We start from the raw sequence: 20568 nt of genomic DNA on the forward strand, positions 1-20568 counted from the left end.
AAAATTTTCTTCCTGCATAACTATTGGCAGGTCAAATTCCTCCCCACCTCCCACCTTTTTCTTTTAATCTATTCAAAAGGGGGAACTAGGGACGCCTGGGTAGCTCTGTTGGTTAAGCGTCTGCCTTTGGCTCAGGTGATGATCCCAGAGTCCTGGGACTGAGCCCCACATCGGGCTCCCTGCTCGTGGGGAGCCTGCTACTCCTCTCCCTCTGCCTGCTACTCCCCCTGCTTGTGCTCTGTCAAATAAAATCTTTAAGGGGGGGGGGAGAACTAAGCAAATCAAATGGCTTTGCCCCCCCCCCCCCATATCCCTCCAGGATGCTTTTGCTGCCTGCTGAGTTCCTCATGGCTGGTGGCCCTAGATATTCTTCCCCCATCTTACAGAGAGAAAATGATGACGATGTATTAGGCTAATGACTTCAAATCACTTGCTTGTCACTCCCAGAAGCCAGTCAGTGGTGGTGCCAGCTTAGAGCCCAGTGTTCTAGGCCACAATGACCCGGGTCAAAACTGAAGTAACAGTGCCGAAGCTTGGGGCCAACAGAGGAAGGCTGATGAGCAACACCTCCAAATTGCTGGGAGACAAAAGAGAAATTTGTGCGTGCATTCCCTGATCATAGTACCAACCTCACTATTTTTTTAAAGATTATTTATTTATTTGAGACAAAGAGAGCATGAGAGAGCACCAGCAGGGGGAGGGGCAGAGAGAGAAGCAGACTCCCTGCGGAGGAGGGAGCCCAACGGGGGACTCCATCCCAGGACTCCCGGGTCATGACCTAAGCCTAACACGCCTAACCGACTGAGTCACCCAGGCGCCCCCCAATATCACTTTAAAACGTTCCTGCAGGTCCAAGTCTGAGAACTGACCCAGCGTGGTTGCCCAGCCAAATGCAACTCGGTTGCCACTGATGTCTTGCAGACCCCGGAACAGAACCCTTACAAAGGGAGAATCTCGACTTACCCCACAGGCCGGCCCGTCCCCAGTCTTCCCCACTCAGCCGGGGGCCAGCCGCCCCTCCGGAGCTCTGGGGGAAGTCCTGCAGCCATCCGTGCTGGTTCCAACGCCGGGCTCCCCGTGACACCCGAAACTGGCCCGCACACAGAGCGCAGAGAGACCGGAGCCAGGGAGGCCTCCCCGTGGGCAGGTGGCAGTTTTAGGCAGCAAGGGAACCTAAGGAGGGGTAGCTCTCTGCCCCCACCACCAGAAGCTTAAAGTTCACACAGCGGCCTCAGCGTCCAGGTAGGCTCTGTACCACCAGGATCCCTCGAGGCCTTGACCTCGAAAATGGCTCCGTCCTCACATCAGTGGGCGGTGATAAACTCCACGGGCGGGGGTGGAGCCACCTGGCGGGTCCGCCCGGCGTCACGTGCCCTCGCAGCCAATCCCGGAGTCCTGTCTCCTTGCCCCACCCCACCCCCGGACTTCCCACGTGTCTCTCACGTCCTCCCACGTGGCGCGCGTGTCCACCGAGCCCAAGACACGTTCTCTTCCCCCCCTCCCTCACCCAGAAGTCTGCAAAACCTCCCTGCCCGGCTCCCTGCTTCTCATCTTGCCTCCTCCAACACAGCAAGCACAAGGACCTGTTTATCACGCTCATCGGATTGTCTCACTCCTGGGATGAAAGCCTCCAACTTTTAACCACTGCGTCTAGAATAAAATTGACTGCTTTGGCCCCCGGCAACTTTTCCTGGCCCGGCCATGCCCCTCACTCCTTGTGCCCTGGCCACTCAGGCCTCCTCTGAATTGCCTGCCCCCCACGAGCCAAGCTGACCTCTTCGGAAATGCACCCCTGCCGCCCCTCTGCTTGGGAGCCTCTTCCCACTGAAAGCTCTCTGTTTCTTTGCATGCTTCAGATGGCCAATGCTTCTTTCTTGAGGAGGCCTTTCTGATCACCTAATGCCCACCACAATTCAGGATGCTCTCCTCACTTGGCTATTTGTTCACTGTCCATTAGCCCCACCCATTGAAACTCCATAAGAGAGAGGACCACGTGGAGCCATCCGCCCATGTAACTGACACAATACTGAGCAGATCATAGATGCTTAACAAATATTTGAGGGAAGAGAGGAGCAGAAGGAGGTAGGGGCAAAGGAAGGGAATGAGAAGACACATATAACCCTATGGGAGAACAACCATTAACTATTAATATAATTTATGATAATGATAGCTAACACCAAAATAGGACTGCTCTAGGCCAGACTGTATTCTAAGCACTGTACACATGTTAGTACATTTACTCCTCACAATTACCCCATCATGTACCTGCTATTACTATCCCCATCTTGTAGATGCAGAAACAGGCATAGCTTAAATCATTTCCCAGTGTCATACAGTAAGAGCTTGAACCTGGGCTTCACACCAGACTTCTTACTCTCAGCCTCCACTAGGAAGACCCTAAATGTCCATCACATGGGGAAAGGGGTAAACCACTCTGCCAGGGCCACCACAGGGAATACAGTGCAGCCATTTCACGAAAGATGAGGCTTCTATTTACCCACACGGACAGATGTCCTTGATAGGACAGTGGCTGAAAAAGTAAAAGAAGGACACATTATAATCCCATTTTTGGAAAAAAAGAAGAAGAAGAAGAAGTCAAATAAAAGAACAACTAGATACTATTATTCACATGTAGGAACCCACCTGGAAGGACTTAAAAGCGCTAACACTGGCTGAGGCAAGGAGGGCCTTCCCTGATTCTCTTGCTGCCAGCTCAGGGCACAAGGAACCCTTCTGTGACATCTACCCAACCAGCCTATCTGAAGCCACCCCCCCATCACTCCCCAATCCCTTACCTCATTTCCACATGGCATTTACTGCTGCCAGACCTCATAGAGTATACTTACTTGTTTAATGTCTGTCAATATAAGGGTAAAAACAAATTGAAAAAAATTCATTTTCCATGGGGCAAAAAGAGAAGAGACACCCCCCTCTTCTTAGAGTATTTCCTTTGGAAAACTTGAAAATCTTTTCTGCCCCTGTGAGATGCATGCAGACCTTTTTAAAGGTGAAATAAGCTCTTGCTAGTTTTACAACCCAGAAATGGGTTTCTTAAGCGTCTGAGAGCCATATCTTTGAAATGTAAACATGAAGAAAGAACTGAACTCCCAGTCTAGGTGAGTGTCTCACTTAAGTGGCTAGCTCCCTGTTATAATTACATGCTTGTCCTAGACACATGAGAAGTTTATCATTCCTTCAGATAAAGACAATTAGCAATCACAAATGGCCGTCCCAATTACCAGTGGATTTAAGATGAAATACGTGTGACAAATGGTGCTGTCAAGTTCCCTTACTTGAGAACTAGTTATCGTTTATCTTGAGGACATGGATGTAATGCACTGCATCTGTCAGCTGCAAAAAAGGGCGAGATATCTTTCTGTCTTTGAAATCTGTTTGGTGAATCACCTGTGATATGCATCAAATTCTGGCTTAATGTTTATTCAACAACAAAACTGCTTTCTTTCTCTTTTACTTTTGTGGAAAGGTTTTCTGGATTGGCAGGTGATTTTGTTTTGAATTCTATTTCCCCAACGTCTCTTCCCTAGCAGAGCATAAGCTCTGTGGGGTTTTTTTGTCTTCCACAGCACCTGGAATGGTCCTCAGCACTGAGTAGGTGTTCGAAACGTGTTTATTGAATGAACAAACAAATTAACCTGCCATCTTGTTTGAGTTTTATTTCTTGCAATGAGCAAGTATTATTTGTTATAATAAAAAAAATCAACTGAGCTTTTAAAATCACCACAATTGCCAATAGAACAGGTAGGTGCTGGTTTGCTTTATAGATATTGATTTTATGTCCTGTGAGTCCTCACGCTTCACAGATGTGAGTTGTAGTCTTTAAATTGTGACTAGGAACTACTTCAGACATTCTCATTAGCAACCATTTCAGACATCATACAAAAAAAAAAAAAAAACAGAAAACCTCACACATCATAGTCCCAGTTAATCCAGATCCTTCCTATGCACTGAGAATGATCTGTTTTTATCTCCAAGACAGTCGAGAGGAGAGTCTTCAGTGCATCTCAACAACTCCATCCTCCAACTCCGAAAGCTACCACTTTTCTCAAGGGGGCGATTTATAAGCAGCGTCTCTTCCTGAGCAGCTCCACTGAACTGGACATTCAAGTCCCATGCCTTGTGCCCTCCACCCCAAGGCCTTTATTTACATCTAGCTCACACCATTCGCCCTCTTCTCCAAATGAGTGAATGAATGAATGAATGAATGAATAGAAACAATAACGGTCCCCATGTGTACTGTGACTAACTTTCTGGAAGGCACTGTATAATGAATGAATGAATAGAAACAATAACGGTCCCCATGTGTACTGTGACTAACTTTCTGTACTATAACTAACTGTATGCTCCAGGCCCTGTGCCAAGTACCCTATGTGCATGATTTCCCTTAATCTTCACAGCAACCCTGTGAGATGGGTACAGGGCCCCACCTGTATTATTGTTCCCATTTCACAGATGAAGAACTGAGGTTCACAGATGCTGAGTGACTTGCTTAGTCTCACAGTTAATACACAGTAAAGCGGGGGGACACCCCAGGCCATCTGACCCCAAAGACCCTGCCCTTGGCTCCAAACCACAAAATGTCATTAGTTCCAAAGCACTGGATCAATCTTCTACCTTATTTGTGGAAAAAGGAAGAGAAAACCCAACCAGACAGGAACCTGGGGCAGGAGGATCAGAATCCCCTAAACAACTCGCATTATCTGAGCTCCTGCCACAGGCCAGGCCTTAGGGTAAGCACTTGAATGATGGGATCCCATTCAATCTTCACACCAGCACCAAGGTGCTTACTATTACTGTCCACGTTTCAGAGATAAGGACTGCAAGGCATTGAGATGTGAAGTGACTTGCCAAGGTGCCACAGTTACTAAGTGGCTGACTCAGAATCAAATCCAGGTCTGTCTGCCCCCACAGCCCATGTTCTTAGCCATGATTCTTCTTCAAAGAGATGGAGAAAAGCAGAGAAGGTGACCCAGAGTCAGTCCAAGTGCAAACAGGGAGGGAGTTCCCACGGGGTGAGCCAGAAGGAGAAAGTGAGAGGCCATAGCTACGACTGGTGACATTTCTCCACACCTGCGTAAGGGCGGGGGACCCATGTCCTAGAAATGGAAGAGCTTGAGGGCTTTTTCTGTGTTAGTCATTCTTAATGACTAGAGCCCTGACCTGTACTTCTTCTCTAGTCCCCTTTGTGCCTAGCACAGCACCAAACACCATGTGGGCCCTGACTGCCCAGTTGCTGAACAAATGAGTGAATGTCCACCTCCCTTTACAAGAGACTATATAGCTCAAGTTTTCGTGGTTTTCAACTCAAAAGTGGTCTACAAGGGGTATCTGGGTGGCTCAGTCAGTTAAGCATCTGACTCTTGATCTCAGCTGGGTTTTGATCTCAGGGTCATGAGTTCAAGCCCACACCGGGCATGGAGCCTACTTAAAAAAAAAAAAGTGGTCTGCAGAGTCATATTTTCCCCTCTGCCCTCCTCCTTCTTTCATTATACCAAGCAAGGCCACTTGTGTCGAGAAGGAGGGAAGGGGGCTGGGGAGTGAAGCCGCTGGGGCACTAATACCACATCTGTTGTGCTCACATGGTGTTAATTTTTATCTTTTCAGGAAGCCATGGAGGCCCACGTTGTTATTCCCACATTACAGAAGAAGAAACCTGAGGTTCAAGAAGGTTGTATACCTTCCTCTGGGCCACATGGCTAACGGTCATGAATTCCAGAACTCACCTCTGACCTGTTTGCCTCTGAAGACCCTGCCTCACAGAGGGAGAGGAATCAGTAGGCACTGCGTGATGGCAGCAAACCCCACACATGTCGTCGGCACCCAGTAAGTACATGTTGACTAAGCCAGTAAATAAATGAATGAAATTGTTTCAAGGAGAGGGTAACTAACAGGATCTATTGCTACAAGACATTACAAATAATGAGTATTGGAAAAAGGGCTGGGAGACTTGGCCATTAAGTCCACGTTATTAAAAAAAAAAAAAAAGGAATTCACCTATGTGTATCCACTATAATCTATATTAGTCGGCTTAGGCTCCCATGACAAAATACTACAGATTGGGGGACTGGGGACTTAAACCCCAGAAGTTTATGTCTAACAGTTCTGGAGGCTGGAAGTCCCAGATCAGGGCGCTGGCAGGGATGGGGTCTGGTGAAAGCCCCCTTCCCGGCTTGCTGACCCACTTCTGTGGCCTCACGTAGCAGGCAGAGAGTGAGTTCGGGGTCTCTTTCACTTCTTATAGGGGCACTAATCCCATCATGAAAGCCCATGCTATAACCTAACCTAACTCTATTTACCTCCCAAAGTCCTCATCTCCAAATACTATCATAGTAAAGGTTAGCACTTCAACACAGGAATTTGGGGGTGTGGTCTGGAGGGGGGCACAAATATTCAGGCCATAACATCCATTACTAGGAGACTGGATTACATAAATCATGGTGCATCAACACTATAGAATGCTCTGTGGCCTTTAAATAATATTCCACTATTGTGATTTCAACAGGAAAGACATCAGTGACATATGAAGTGGAAAAGTCACATTATAATACAATTATACAGCATGACCCCATTCTTCTCAATACCAGGGACAATCGGTACTTTGGCAAGACCTGGATCCTGGGGCCAACCCCTGACCAGAGTCCAGGTGGAGCACTGAGATTTAACAGCCTCACCTAAACTACGACAGGAAGAGAGGGGCACTCTTCAGTGCAAAGAGGGAGCTGAGTAGACAAAAAAAGGAAGAACTATCAGCCACGTTTTCATTTCTTGAGTCGTTATTCCATGCCAGGGCCAGCTCTTTAAGCCCTGAAATGTGTTATCACATTTAACCTTCCCAGTGCCCTTTGAGATGGGTGCTGTTACTCCCACTTCCTCCAAGGGAAGAAGCAGAGACTTTGTTGGAGTCACTTAGCAAAGGTTCAGGGAAAGCCAGATTCTAAGCCAGGCCTGGACTCACCAAAGCCATGAGGCTAACCACCAAATCCTAAAACAGCAAAGTCTTCCTTTCACTGTATCACTCACCGCCAGCATAGCAGCTGGCACATAGAGTTGTCAGAATAATAAATGCTGATTGGAAATGAAAAGAGAGGATGCAAGAAGTGATGGATGGGCGGGAGTGGTTGGGTTTGCCTGGGGAGAAGGGACAGAGACAGAAGGGAGGACTCCAAACAGGCCAAAAACATATGGAACAGTCACTGCATCATCTAACAAAGAAAGAGAATGGGAATAAAAGTGCTCTTGTCCACAGGAAGACTTAGGTATGGTCAGAGAATATGCCTTGGGAGAAAACACAACAATCACTCCCAAACACTGCCCACTGTCCATTTTAACACAGTCGTCCTGCCTGGGCTCAGGAATCTAGCCCCCATATTCCTATAAAAACAAGCCATGTGAGTAATCGCAGGCCCCCTGACCCCAGAGCAGATTAATAATGTGTTCCCTTGAAAACTGGGAAAAAGGGTTCCTCTGATGGAAGGGAGGAAATGTCTTCCTTCAGCACCTCACCCTCTTCCTCCTCAACACTTCACGCGCGCGCACACACACACACACACACACACTCGAGTGTGCCGCTTCCCACTTGCACACAAGCATTCCTGTGTTATTCACTCTCTGCCCCCCCCCACACACACAGCCCTGTGGCACCATCTGTGAGCTATCACCCCACCTCCCAGCAGCCACCTACTCTAGCTCTCTGCCATCAGAACCTCAACTGCATTAGGAAGACAATGTGCTGCTCCTAAACCAACTCTACTCCCCTTTGCCAGAGCCTCAAATTCCAGACTCCCTTGCAGCTAAGAGTGATCATGTGACACATTTCTAGCCAATGAGACTAGAAAGGGCTTCTCCTGGTGGGCGGCAGGGTGGGGGGGGGGTCCAGAAAGGGTTTTTATTTGCTGCCCTACTGAATTTGGGCACATTGATCCCATCTCTTTCCAGAACCTTCCTGGCAGAAAGGCTAAAGTTTCCCAGATTCCTCTGCAGCTGGGCTTCTGAATATGAATTTGTTTCTGCCAATTGGATGCACTTGCACAATATTTTGAAGGCAGAAACAGGGCAGAAGCATCTTCCTGCGGTTTGGGCTTTTTGCTGCTGGTAAGCAAGTTTGCAGAGATTGGGGGTTTTCTGCAGCAGAATTCAGGCATTCAGTCGCCAGGCCATGGGTGTGGACAGGCAGGTGTGGCAGAGACAGCAGCCTGACTGCCTTTCCAAGGCAGTGGCAGCTTTTCCTGAACCCTGGATCACAGCTGTGGCAGTGCATTCTAGAGCTCATTCATTCCACTGGCCAGCTCCTGATGCCTGCCTTCCCAGTTGTGGCTGGCCAGTGTTGCTGTGTCCAGGCAGTCTTTCCTGGGGGCCGAGCCTAGTGCCCGCTCCTCTAGCTTTTCCAATGATTTTCCAAGCACTAATTCCCTGTGCTAAATTATTTTCTGCCTAAAATAGCAAAGATCTAGAAACATTTAGAATCCTCTAGTTTCAACCAAAAAATGCTGAAGATGTCGGGCATGAAAAGTGTATGAAGAGGCCTCAGGAAAGGCACACTTTCTTTGAACCTCAGTGTCTTCTGTAGAATGGAGACCAGAGATGATTATTATCATCAGTTAATAGTTACTGAGTACTGTGGCAGATTGTATCTCTCAAAGACGGTCCCAACAGTATTTCCCATCCCATAAACCTTCCACAGGTGACCTCGCCACTTTCCATCACGTCGGAGGAGTCTCACCCCCTCACTCTCGAATCTGGGCTGCCCTCTGACAGAATACAACAGAACTGACACCGCCTAAATTCCAAGGATAGGAAAAAGGCACAAAATCTCCAGCCCCGCGAACTCCGCGGAGCGATCGGGGTTCGGCTCCGCCCACTCTGCGGGAGGCTTGAGCTCCGAACTAGCGGGGGACGGGGCGGGGCCTGGAGGGACCGCGCGGCTCCGGCCCCGCCCACTCCGCGTGCCGTTCCAAAGGGGCGGGGTAGGTGGGCAGGGCCGGGAGGGGTGGGGAACTTGCGGCTCCGGCCCCGCCCACGCAGCTCCGGGCTCGGGCTCCGGCGGGCCCCGCCCACCGGCGCTCGCTCCCCCTCTGGTCCGCTGCGCCCGCGGCAGCGCTTCCCCGCGCGCCATGGCCGGACTGCTGGCGCTGCTGGGCCCGGCGGGCAGGGTGGGCGCCCGGGTCCGGCCTCGCGCCTCCTGGCTCCTAGGCGCCGCCGCCTCCTGCGCGCCGCGCCCCCTGTTGCTGCCGCCGCTCCGGCCCGGACCCGACGCCCCGCTGCTGCGTGCGGTCCGTGGGGACAGCCGCGGCCGCCAGGTAAGCCCCCCCCCCCGCATCCGGTGCCTGGATCCCGGTGCACCTCCGCCGAAGGAAAGCTTTACTCGCCCAGCTGTCCGAGACCGAGCCCCCCCCACCCCGCCCAGCGTCCCCAAGGCCCCAATCCCTACAAGCCAAGGAAGCGATCCTCCCAGTTGACAGCCGGAGAAACTGAGGCTCAGGGAGGTCCGGTGATCTGCCCAAGGTCACACGATCTCCGGCAGAGCCCCAGGTTCCCAAAGCGTCGCCCAGCACAGTGGCGGTAGCCGAGAAAATTCTATGTAGCTGGGGCCTGGACTTGATATCAGCGTCCTCACATGGCTGTCAGAGTTGTTTCCCCTTCAAGTGGCGCTGGAGCTTCCTCCGCACTGGGCCTGGGCCGAGGAGGACGGCCCCGGGGGTGCTGCTGTCTCAAACACCTCCCATCATTTGCTGCTACTCCCTTTTTATCTAACCAAAAGAGCAGGCCTCCCTGCCAGGCTTCAGGCGAGACGCGCAAGAAATAGTGTTGTTCTGTCCTGTTTTCATTTCAGTTGCTTTCTACCTATGGTAAGTGAAACTGATTTCCCATCAGAAAGGTAATACGGACTTTCTTTTTTAAAAAAAGATAAATTTTTTTTTTTTAGTTTTTTTTTTTTTTTTTCTTTTTAAGTTCATTTCCTTAAAAACAGTAAGTAGTGCAGTCTGGAGACACAGGGCTGACGAGTTGGGACACGCAGAACCTGGCCTCCTGCAGTCCCTTTGCCTATGGATGGGATCCCTGCCCCTCCACTCACCAGCCCTGTGACCTCATCCCACGTACCCTGAAGGCTCTGAGCCTGTTTGCTGACCTTTCAAAGAGCTAAAGATAGCAGCTTCCCAACAAGAGTTTGGGGGACAATTCCATGAGCTGAAGCAGGCCTGAGCGCAGTGCCAGTGGAGCTTCCTGAATGAATATTCCATAGGGATTTGACTCACACCTTTACCATGCCTCCTGCCTGCTGCTCCCCCATGCAACAGGCAGCAGATCTTGTCTCTAAATCCTGAGCCCTCTACACACATCTGGCTGCCTCCTACTGATTCTTCATGAATCAGCCCACCTGTCCCTTCCTCCAGGAAGCCTTCTCTGACCACTAGTGATGCCTTGGGTACCTCCACTGGCCCCCCTCAGTCCTGTGGATATGGACCCTCTCTGCACTCATTATGTGGAATGGTCTCCTGCCTTGTTTGTCTGTCCCATCAGCCACATCAGTTTTGTCCCCAGCCCTGGCAGGTGTGTGTGTGTGTGTGTGTGTGTGCGTGTGTGTGTGTGTGTGTGTGCGTGTGTGTGAAAGAGAGAGAGAGAGAAAGCATGCTCAAATATGTGTATGTTTGTGCATGATATGGGTATACAGTAGTAACGAGTGCAGTCTCAGACTCGCCATATTCCTGTCTCTATTCAGTAGTTCTATGGCCTTGATCAAATTCCCCCACTTCTCTCTTTCTCAGTTTCCTCGTCTGTAAAATGGGATGTTACTAATCCACATTTCTTGGAGCATGAGTGTGAAACCGGGCATCGGGTACATTCTAAATTAATGTTAGCTATTGGTGTTACTATCACAGTAAATATATAAATCACGAGGCCCCATGAGCTGTGCTTGTTTCTCCTGCTACCTGGTAGAAGGGAAGGATCCAGGTGGGATTAGAACCTAACAGGATGTTAGGACAAAAGGTACTCATCACTCAAAGTATCATCTCCCTGAGAAAATACATCGCTGGTGGGGCCTGGGAGCCGGTGCAGGGGTCTCCCCTATCAGCTGTTCCTGGCTACCCACAGGCACCTTGTTTTGGGCCGTTGGGAGGAGGGAGTGCAGCTAGGGTCTCCAAACATGCCAGGATTTTAATCCAGTATGTGAGTGACCTACCCATGTCTGCCTTTAGTGGGGCCTCCACTCAAACTGGGAGGAAGGAGCTAAAGCCACGGAGAATCCTGCCTTTTTCACTTAACCTGATTCATGTCATGTCACCTGGCAGAGCAGCCCAGCCTGCCTACACTTACGCTATGGCAGGGAAATCTTAGGCAAATGATTTGCTCTCTTTGAGCCCCAGTGTCTTTTGTCAGTTCTTGCTCCCGTGCTGCCTCTTCAAGGAGCCCCTCCTTGATGACCTTGTTTAAACTGGCAGCATCCCTCCCCACAGTCCTCCCCTCCTTGGTGTTTCTCCATAGCACTTGTCCTATCTAGCAGCCCTGATACTTTCCTTTTCTGTTTATTGTCCCTACGCTCCCTACTAGACAATAGGCTCCCTGAGGGTAGAGTTTTGTCTTTTTCATTCATGGCTCTACCCCCACCTCCATACTTAGAGCAGTGCCTGCATAGAGCAGTTATCCATGAATAAGTGAGGAGCACAGCATAGTTGTTAAGAGCAAAAGCCTTGGAACCAGAAGGTTTAGATCCCAGCTCTGACAGGTAATTCCTATGTGACCCTCTGAAAATTACTCAACCCCTCTGGGCTTCCAGGATCCCCTTCTGTTCAGTGAGGATGACAGTAGTGCCTATCTCACAAGGCTGTTGTGAGGATGATCTGAATTAATATTTTCAAAGTACTCAGAACAGTGCCTGGTACAAAAAAAACAAAAACACAATGTAGTGTTGTGTTTAGTATTATTACTTATCAATGAATGAAAACAGGTGTCACTCCAAATAATGTGAGCAACTCGTGAGCAACATCTTTGCCTTATTCTTCAAACCTTCCTGTGCCTTTTATACTTTAATAACTGTTTAGCTTGGGGGTGGGGAGAGGCAATCACACACACACACACACACACACACACACACACACAAAAGCACTTTGGCGAAGTACAGACACTAGGGGATATACCATGTTACATGCACCCAGGGCAATGCCTAACATAACATATCACAGGTACTTAGGGTGATATTTCACAAAGAGATGAATGTCTGAAAAGTTTCCATTCCTTGCAAGCCACCCCCTCCAAAATTTCTTTATTTTAGCTTCTTCAGTCTCCTCCAGGGTTAGGAAGAAAACCGAATGGTTCACAGTGCTTAAAGATACCTCCTTTTACCACAATAAAAGGAAGAAAATTGTCCCAAGATTCTAACTCTAGAAAGTTAACAACGAACCCTGCTGCTGGCTAACAGGAAATTGTCCATTGTGTCTGAATATTTTATCCCTCCCGTTGTTTTGCAGTAGATGTGGGTTATTCTGTAGCTGGAAGTCTGGCTGCCTCTTTATTTTTCTTTTTTGGCCAAAAGGCCTTTTGCCAAAATAGAGGTTGTAAAGAAAAGAGCCCTCAACAGAGACAGCTCCACTGGGCTCTTGTGAATGGACAGATGGGGCATAATTAAGTTCGGTCGGGCCAAGTGTCAAGGGTGGGGAATGAAAGGGGCTTTCTCCCTCCCCAGCCTCAGAACGTTGTTTGGCACTTGGACTGTAGATTGTAGATTCCTGTCCTATCAGTGCCTGACATCTGGCAGCTGTCCCATCTGCTGTGCTTCCTCCGCAGCCAAAAGGTGGGTGGGGCCTTGTTTATCAGAAAGAACCTGAGCCCTGAGCCGCCATTCTGGGCGGTGGGAGGCCGAGCCAGGCAAGCTTGGAGGAAAAGGGGAAGTCACACGTGCTGGCCAACCCAAAGGAGACTCACTGGTTTTCCTTCTCCCCACCAAAGCCTTGAAGTCCAGGAAAAGCATTCTAGAACTTTAGGAGGGTTCCCTGCGGAAGCCGTATGGCCTCCCAGTGGCCAGTGCAGTGACCCGTCCAGGCCAGCCAGCTCATCACTCCCCCTGAACCTCAGTCTCCCGCCTGTCAAAGTGGGAGCCACAATGCATGGGTTAGCATGAGGGTTTTTATGAAATGACACCTTTAAAGCGCTAAGCCCAGCACCTGGCTCAGTAGAGGGGGACCTAGCCTGAGGTCATGGGTGGTTTCCCTAAAGCCTTTCAAAAGTAGTTATGGGATACTGCCTATCAGAATTCATCCTCTGAGGGGCTCCTGGCGGGCTCGGTCGGTGGAGCAAGACACTTGATCCCGAGGTTGTGAATTCAAGTCCCACGTCGGGTGAAGGGATTAAAGATAAAAAATCCTGAATCAAAAAAAAAAAAAAAAAAGGAAGGGGCTGTACCTGGGTGGCGCAGTTGGTCAAGCGTCTGACTCTTGGCTTTGGCTCAGGTCATGATCTCAGGGTCGATCCACACTCCGTGGGGAGTCTGAGATTCTCTCTGTCTCTTCCTCTGCCCCTCCCCTTCCATGTGTGCACACTTGCTCTAAAAAATAATGCACTCTCTGAGACCCATGACCCAGTAGTGGATCTCAGCAGCCCCTCCCCTTCCGTTAAGTCTGTTTTCGTAACTCCGAAAGTGGCCTTAACATTTGATTCCCGGGAATGTAAGCAGCGTCTAATGAAATGAGATGAATTCCAAGAGCAAAGCTCATGGGTAGGAGTCCCCAGTCGGCTGCCCAGCAAGTGCATCTGAGGGCGAGGGAGGCCCCCCTGGAGAACATGCTGAGGATGGGAAAGAGCCTGGCAAGGTGAGGCAGGATTGGTAAGCAGGGGCTTACCCGGCAACCCTGGGCAACTGATAACTAATCCCAGTGCCCAGGCCTCAGCCCAGAACACAAAATCAGACGCTGGACATAGGTACAAATGGACCGGCAGCCCTGAGCCACCTGGGAGCTCATGAGAAAAGCTCCCCCACCCACCCCACCCCACAGGCTCGGTCAGAGCTCAAGCCCGCAGGGCAGGGGCTCCTGAAACCGGGCATGGCTGGGAGGTCCCCTGCAGCCCCGGGGAGCCTTGCTAGGTTTGGAGGTGCTGCTCTGGGCCCCTGTGTTGTTTCATTTTCATTCGGGGAGTCCTGCGCCTACCTCCTGGGGACTCTGAGCTGTCATACTCCTCCCTCTTGCCTTTGAAGTGTGGCTCGGGTGCAGCTCGCTCTAAAAATACGAAGAAAAAGTCATCGTGCTGCAAGGCAGAAACAGGAGCTAGCTGACCCAGATACTGCCTCCCAGGAGCAGCTGTGAGACAGGGCATTAGGATTCAAGAAATCTTTTCATAAAAAAGGCACTTTCCATATTGACAAGGAGCTTTTTTTTTTTTTAGATATCAAGCATTGTTGGGTTTTTTTGGTTTTTTTTGTTTTTTCTCTCCCAAACACTCCAGGCCTTGTAGGTGCTCAGTACATGTTAAGAGATGCCAAAGTGTGGTTTGCTTCTGTGCAAATCCCAGCTGGTGCATCGATGGCCCAGGAATCGGCTCTCCCTGTGTCTGCTCAGATCTCCAGGGTAAACCTTGATTCTGGTAGTAAATACACCATAGCTTCTACTCCATTTTATTTTGCACCTACCGTCCTTGTTTAGTAGAATCTAGGATGGTTGTCATGTGCTCAGGCTGTGGACCCAGGTGACCTGAGTTCTAGTTTTGGTGACTTTGGGCCAATTCTTTGGCCCCTTGAGGCCTGTGTTGCTCCTCTGGAAAGTGGGAATAAAACGGTATGTACCTAGAAGGTGGTCGTGAGGATGAAAGCTGACAGCAGGTGGAGAGAAACATCTGAGCGCTGCCTGGCTGGGAGACAGTGCTCAATGAAGCCCCATCAGTGTCCCCCAGTGTGTGAGCCCCAAGGTTACTGTTGATGCTCTAACAGCTTACCAGAAACCCAGTGGCTTAAAACAACACACATTTATTACCTTACAGGTCTGGAGGCCTGAAGTCCAAAACTCGTCTCATGGGGCTAAAGTCAAGACATGGGCAGGGCTGGTTCCTTCTGGAAGTTCTGAGAAAGAATCCATTTCCCGACTTTTCCAGCATCTAGAGGCCACTTGCACTCATTGGCCCGTGGCCCCTTCCTCAGCTCTCTGACTCTGCTTCTGTGCACACGTCGTCCCTGACCCCCCTGCCTCCCTCTCTTCACTTATAAGGACCCTTTTGATTACATTGGTCCCACTCGGAAAATCCATGATGCTCTGCCCATCTCAAGATCCTTAATCACATTTGCAAAATCCTTTTGCCACATAAGGTAACATAGTCACAGGCACTGGGGATTAGGACCTGGATATCTTGGGCGCCATCATTCTGCTGATCGTCCCGATACCCAGCCTTTCAGTGCGCTCAGTGTTGAAGTGGGCATTAGCCTCAGCTGACTGAGGAGGAAGAGAGTAACTGGTCCGTCACTGGGCAGGAAGGAGAGTAGAACATGGCGCGATATGAACGCTGCCGATGGCCACTAACACCCTGGCTGCTGCCCCAGAACGTCTCCCCTTCTTGTTTGTGCACAGGACCCCAGCAAAATCACTGCGACACCAGCCCTGCCTGTCAGCAGCACAGAGGAGAAAAAGCAAAGCAAGTCACAGCAGCTGAGAAAGATTTTTCAAGAGTATGGTGCCGTTGGCGTGTCACTGCACATCGGAATCTCACTCATCTCCTTGGGCATATTTTACATGGTGGTTTCAAGGTAAGACCTCTGGCAGGAACAAATCTTTGTTTTTTACTGTCATTTATTTTTCCTATGAAGCTGTGTTCATCTAGCCGCTTTCCTCACGTTTTTTAAATACTTTAAATCCGAAGAGCCAAATTGATTGGGGCGCCTGGGTGGCTCAGTCGTTAAGCGTCTGCCTTTCGCTCAGGGCATGACCTCAGGGTCCTGGGATCGAGCCCCACATCGGGCTCTCCCTGCTCTGCTGGGAGCCTGCTTCTTCCTCTCCCACTCCCCCTGCTTGTGTTCCCTCTCTCGCTGGCTGTCTCTCTCTCTGTCAAATAAATAAATAACATCTTAAAAAAAAAAAAAAAGCCAAATCGATTGCCTAATTTAACCCCTTGAAATATTTTTTTTTTTTTTTTTTTGGTCTCTTTCTGCAGTGGTGTGGACATGTCTGCAATCCTGCTTAAACTCGGATTTAAAGAGTCGCTGGTGCAGTCCAAAATGGCAGCGGGCACAAGCACCTTCGTGGTGGCCTACGCCATCCACAAGCTCTTTGCCCCCGTGCGAATCAGCATCACCTTAGTTTCTGTGCCCTTCATTGTCAGATATTTTCGCAAAGTGGGATTTTTTAAACCTCCAGCTGCAAAGCCTTGATGAACTCTTCAAACCTATTTCTTTTAAATAGAAATTTTAGGTTAGTTTTAGGATAGAGCTTTTCCGTGAGGGGTGGGTAGGGTGGGAACAGAAAGCTAATTGCTATGTTCTCATGAATAAGTTTTACCTTTGGCAGCAAAATTCAGGTTTTTTAATGATTGTAATTAATTTGCTTTACAAATATTACAAATGCTATTGATGGTAGGGCTTGTATACATAATCTTAAATGTCAGCAAAACATCACAAATTGAGTTGTCACCTCGAACAAAACTGTTAGCCTACAAAATGTTCCTTCTGGAAGATCATTGGTGAGGTTCTAGTCTGCAGAAGCCCCAGGGGTTACTCTTCACTCAAATTCTTAAAGGGCAACGATTCATTAAGCTGGTTTTTAAAATTCCCCTTCCTCCAATATCTGTTGTCAGGCTGCCTGCGGTTTAATATGCAATATTCTGCAAAACAGCTGCCAGTGTTACAATTAATGAAGCAGAATTTAAGACTCAACAATATGTAATCAGGATCTAAATTAGCAGCAACGCTTTGATGTTCATTACACTTGTTTTAGGAAGGAAAAATAACCAAGTATTTCTGGTGTGTTTCATTGACCCTAAAACACCTTCAAATCTGGACATGATGGTCCCTACCTCAGGTGGCTTTTCTCAAATTTCATGGAAGTAGGTCAGGGTCATTTATCTCTGTTTAGGCAAAATGGAAATTTTATCCAGTAGTAGTAGCATCACGTGGCTCCTGACGGCCTTATCCACAGGTGAATTTGGATACTGTACACATGGAAAGCTAAGACAATCTTCGCTTAACCCTCTGTCAAACTTCAGGCATTCCAGAACTACTGTCACAATGTTTACGTTGTGTTGCTACTTATATTTTTTAACTGAGTTAAAATTGTTATGTAGAAAAAGATTTTGTAACAATCTCTAAGAAGGAAAATTAGTGTGCTTGCTGTAAATGGGAGGCAACTGTGAAATACTGTGAACGAATACAAAATAATACAAGCCGAGGGAGAGGGGCAGGCAGGTGTAATTACTTTCTGTTGAGCCAGTTTTACCTGATAAAGCATGTTTGATGTGAGCCCCCCCCCCCATTGCTGTGAGGGACGTTATTAGTTAAGAACAGAAACTCAAGCACACAGATTCAAATTGAGACTTTTGTCCCTGGAACACTTAGGAGCAGACAGACTGGAGGGAATTCCTTTCTGTGGGATTCACGTAATGCTACCCTCCGGGCCATATTCACACAGCATGGTCCACACTGGAACCTGGATTCAATCCGTTCTGCCCTGCCACCTTGATCGAGGGAGATACAATTTTGGTGGGGGGAGTTAATTACAGATGTGACAATCAGAAAACTAAAGGAACTATAAATTGACCGTCCTGGTTTTACCAGCTGGCTGCTGACCGTTCCCTGGTTAAGCCTTAGTAACCTATGTCCGTTATTTCAGTTAACTTACAAGAAGCTTTGTGGGACAAATTCTCCACTTGTAAGATCATTAAAGTGGATTCTCCCCCCCCCCTTTTAAAGCAATTAGCCAATTGCCAAAAGGCTTTACCGATTTCAAGTTGGAACTGCCTTTCTGGGATCTAATTCCAAGGACATCGACACAGCTGAGCAAGATGCCTGCTAAGAGTGCTAGGCAGTCCCTCCCTGTGGTCTGGTCTCTGTTCACACAGCTGGCTTCACACTCTAACCACCTTCTCGACCGGTCTCCCTACCACTCAGATCCCTAGTAATGCCTATGCAAAACAAAAAACAAACAAAACTGACAGTGAGTCCTACAGGTTTAAGGGCTGAAATCTTAAAACTTTGATTCCACGTTTGGAGGAATGGAAGTGGACAGGGCAAGCAATAAAACCAATCACCAAACCAAATAGCCATGGCCTTCTCTTCTAAGCCCCACCTCCACTCCACTCCTGCGGCCAGTGGCCCCAACAGAACCAAGAACCTGGAGAAGACGAGATCAAAGGATCAGGGAATATATGATGTCACCAGCAAGATGTACAGATTGCTTGTATTTACATTGTTTTTATGGATCTAGGGGAAAAAACATGATCTATTTTAAAAAATGTAAGCCATTGTTCACCCCTAATTTTGTATCTAACAAAACGAGCCGCTTAAATTCTCTGAAACAAATAAACATCTTTGTAGCGTATGAAGAACTTTGGATTTCTCTTCCAGTTAAGCCATAGCTGTTGCTGATGAGGAGGCAGCCCTGTGTGTGACTGGTTTGTTAATATTGTGCTACTACAATGAGCTGTTTTCTTTGCTCGTGTGGGATTGTGTTTGGGGAAGTGACAGAAGTTTAGCTGGGGTCACTGGTGAAGTTGGTCACATCATATTAACTCTCACTTGGGTGGATGGTGCATGAAATACTCCTTTGGGAATGTGAAAGTTGGTTTAGCTCAAGACTGAAAAGAAAAGCTCCTTTATCCCAAGGGGCCTAGCTGGGTGGACACCTGCAGCTTTATTCAGTTGTGTCCTGAAACCTCTGTCACCGTGTCACCAAAGCTGACTGGGAAGTCTCTCCATGTTGGCCACTTCCCTGTAGTTAGTTATTTCTAGTACCTAGTTCTTTGCGTCGAACGAAGGTCGGCCACGAAAGCATAGTTCCCTATTAGTTTTCAGGAACTTCAACACTTCCAAGGTCAAGTTCACCCTCTTTGGTCGAGGAAATGCTGGCAGCTAGAAACAAATATGTAACTTTATACGTTAAGAGCACATAGTACATGAGACCAGATGCACTGTATGGTGACTAACATAATAAAAAGAAAAAGGAAAAAAAAGAAAAGAGATACACCTGCGCCTCTCACGGCACCTGCTCGTTTTCAGGCCAATAGTGAACAGGTAGTGAACAGAATTACCCATGCAGCCTAGATGTATTTGTGTCCCTACGTTTAAAGTTTACATACATGCCATAACTCCAAAATAGTATTAAAAATAACCTGCCAAGTGTCCCTTGGGAGCCAGATAACAAGGGGAGCAAAGGAAGCCTCTACCAGCTGTACTGAAGGGGCAACAGGCTTGAACACAAGTTGTACCCAAATCCCCACAGGGCTGGAAATGAGGGATTCCAGTTAAGCAAACGTTCCTTCAGAGGATTAAGAGCCACGCTTGGAAAAATCAGTTTGCAATGACCTAGTTCACCCATGTAGAGCTCTTTGCATCTTACTGAAAACATGGTCAGAGCCCAGTGGGCAGGTATGGACATAGATGACCATTCCTTCATCCCTTTGTCCTGACCACCACTGCTCTAGTGAACGCCCAAAGGTCCCAGGCCAGGCCAGGTGTACCCACTTCTGTGAACTATTGCTGACTGAACAGCTGATTCCCCAGGATGAGGACCCACCAAGGATTCCAGCTCCATGAGCAGGGCTGCTGTCCTGTACTGAATGTCCAGAGCCTACAACAGGAACTCATGCTAACTGGGCACACAGGACAGTGTGCAGCATAGACAGGGCACTGGCCCCCTCCACCACCCAGTCACACAGCCGCGTGCCTGCCCCCTGTGATGCCATGTTTCCTGTTGCTCCCTCCCTGGGCTACGGGGACCTCTTGCCATTCCCGCCTCCATCCTTTCAATCCTCCCTGTCCATCAAACCTGGTTCAGATGCCACTCCCTCTGGACACCTCTCCCACCTAATTACTCATCACAACTTGCCCATTCCCTGACTTGTCCCCCTCCCCCCACTCCGGTCAGTGGCAACCCTACTAAGTCGTGTCCCCAGTCATCATGGGGTGGATATGTTCACAGACCAGGCCAGCTCCAGACCCACAGCCCTGACAGCACCATGGAGGGGCCTTCCCCCCCCCCCCCCCCCCCCACAGTGGACCCTCGCGTAGCCCAGCATTTCTCAACGGGTAGAATGAACCGGGAAATGCATTATCATTTCAAGGTTAGACACAGGAGAACTTTAAGTATGATCATTTTATAGGTGACTTACTGTGCTTTACAAAAACTAAAACCTCAAAACCATGAAATAATAAGCCCTTTAACATTTAGGAACAGAGACAGGTCTCATAATAACCCCTTTAACATTTAGAAACATCTAGCCAGCCCCAAGATGAAGGTAGCGCACATGTTTCTATTTCAGTCTCAGGGGAGAGCCTCGGACTCGCCAACCAGCCTGCACCGCTTACGCCCGGCAGAGGTGCTGGATAAGCGAGCGCAGTCCTAAAGGGAGGCCGTGGAAACAGATAGA

General features: G+C 48.8%; 1 protein-coding gene across 1 annotated transcript; it reads left to right on the forward strand.

Annotated features, from left to right (window-relative positions):
* Positions 1-9116: 9116 nt before the first annotated feature.
* FAM210B (family with sequence similarity 210 member B) lies at positions 9117-18521 on the forward strand. Its single transcript, XM_040638494.1, has 3 exons — positions 9117-9314; positions 15564-15739; positions 16144-18521. The coding sequence occupies exons 1-3, from the start codon at positions 9129-9131 to the stop codon at positions 16358-16360; spliced, it is 579 nt and encodes a 192-aa protein (XP_040494428.1). The 5' UTR covers positions 9117-9128; the 3' UTR covers positions 16361-18521.
* Positions 18522-20568: the final 2047 nt, after the last annotated feature.

This window comes from Ursus maritimus, unplaced genomic scaffold, assembly GCF_017311325.1.
Source record: "Ursus maritimus isolate PB19 unplaced genomic scaffold, ASM1731132v1 scaffold_22, whole genome shotgun sequence".
In the NCBI taxonomy this organism is placed as follows: domain Eukaryota; kingdom Metazoa; phylum Chordata; class Mammalia; order Carnivora; family Ursidae; genus Ursus; species Ursus maritimus.

Coding starts and splice junctions, on each gene's coding strand:
- FAM210B (XM_040638494.1), top strand. CDS start 9,129: ATGGCCGGACTGCTGGCGCTGCTGGGCCCGGCGGGCAGGGTGGGCGCC. Junction 9,315..15,563: donor GGGACAGCCGCGGCCGCCAG/GTAAGCCCCCCC, acceptor GTTTGTGCACAG/GACCCCAGCAAAATCACTGC. Junction 15,740..16,143: donor TTTTACATGGTGGTTTCAAG/GTAAGACCTCTG, acceptor CTCTTTCTGCAG/TGGTGTGGACATGTCTGCAA.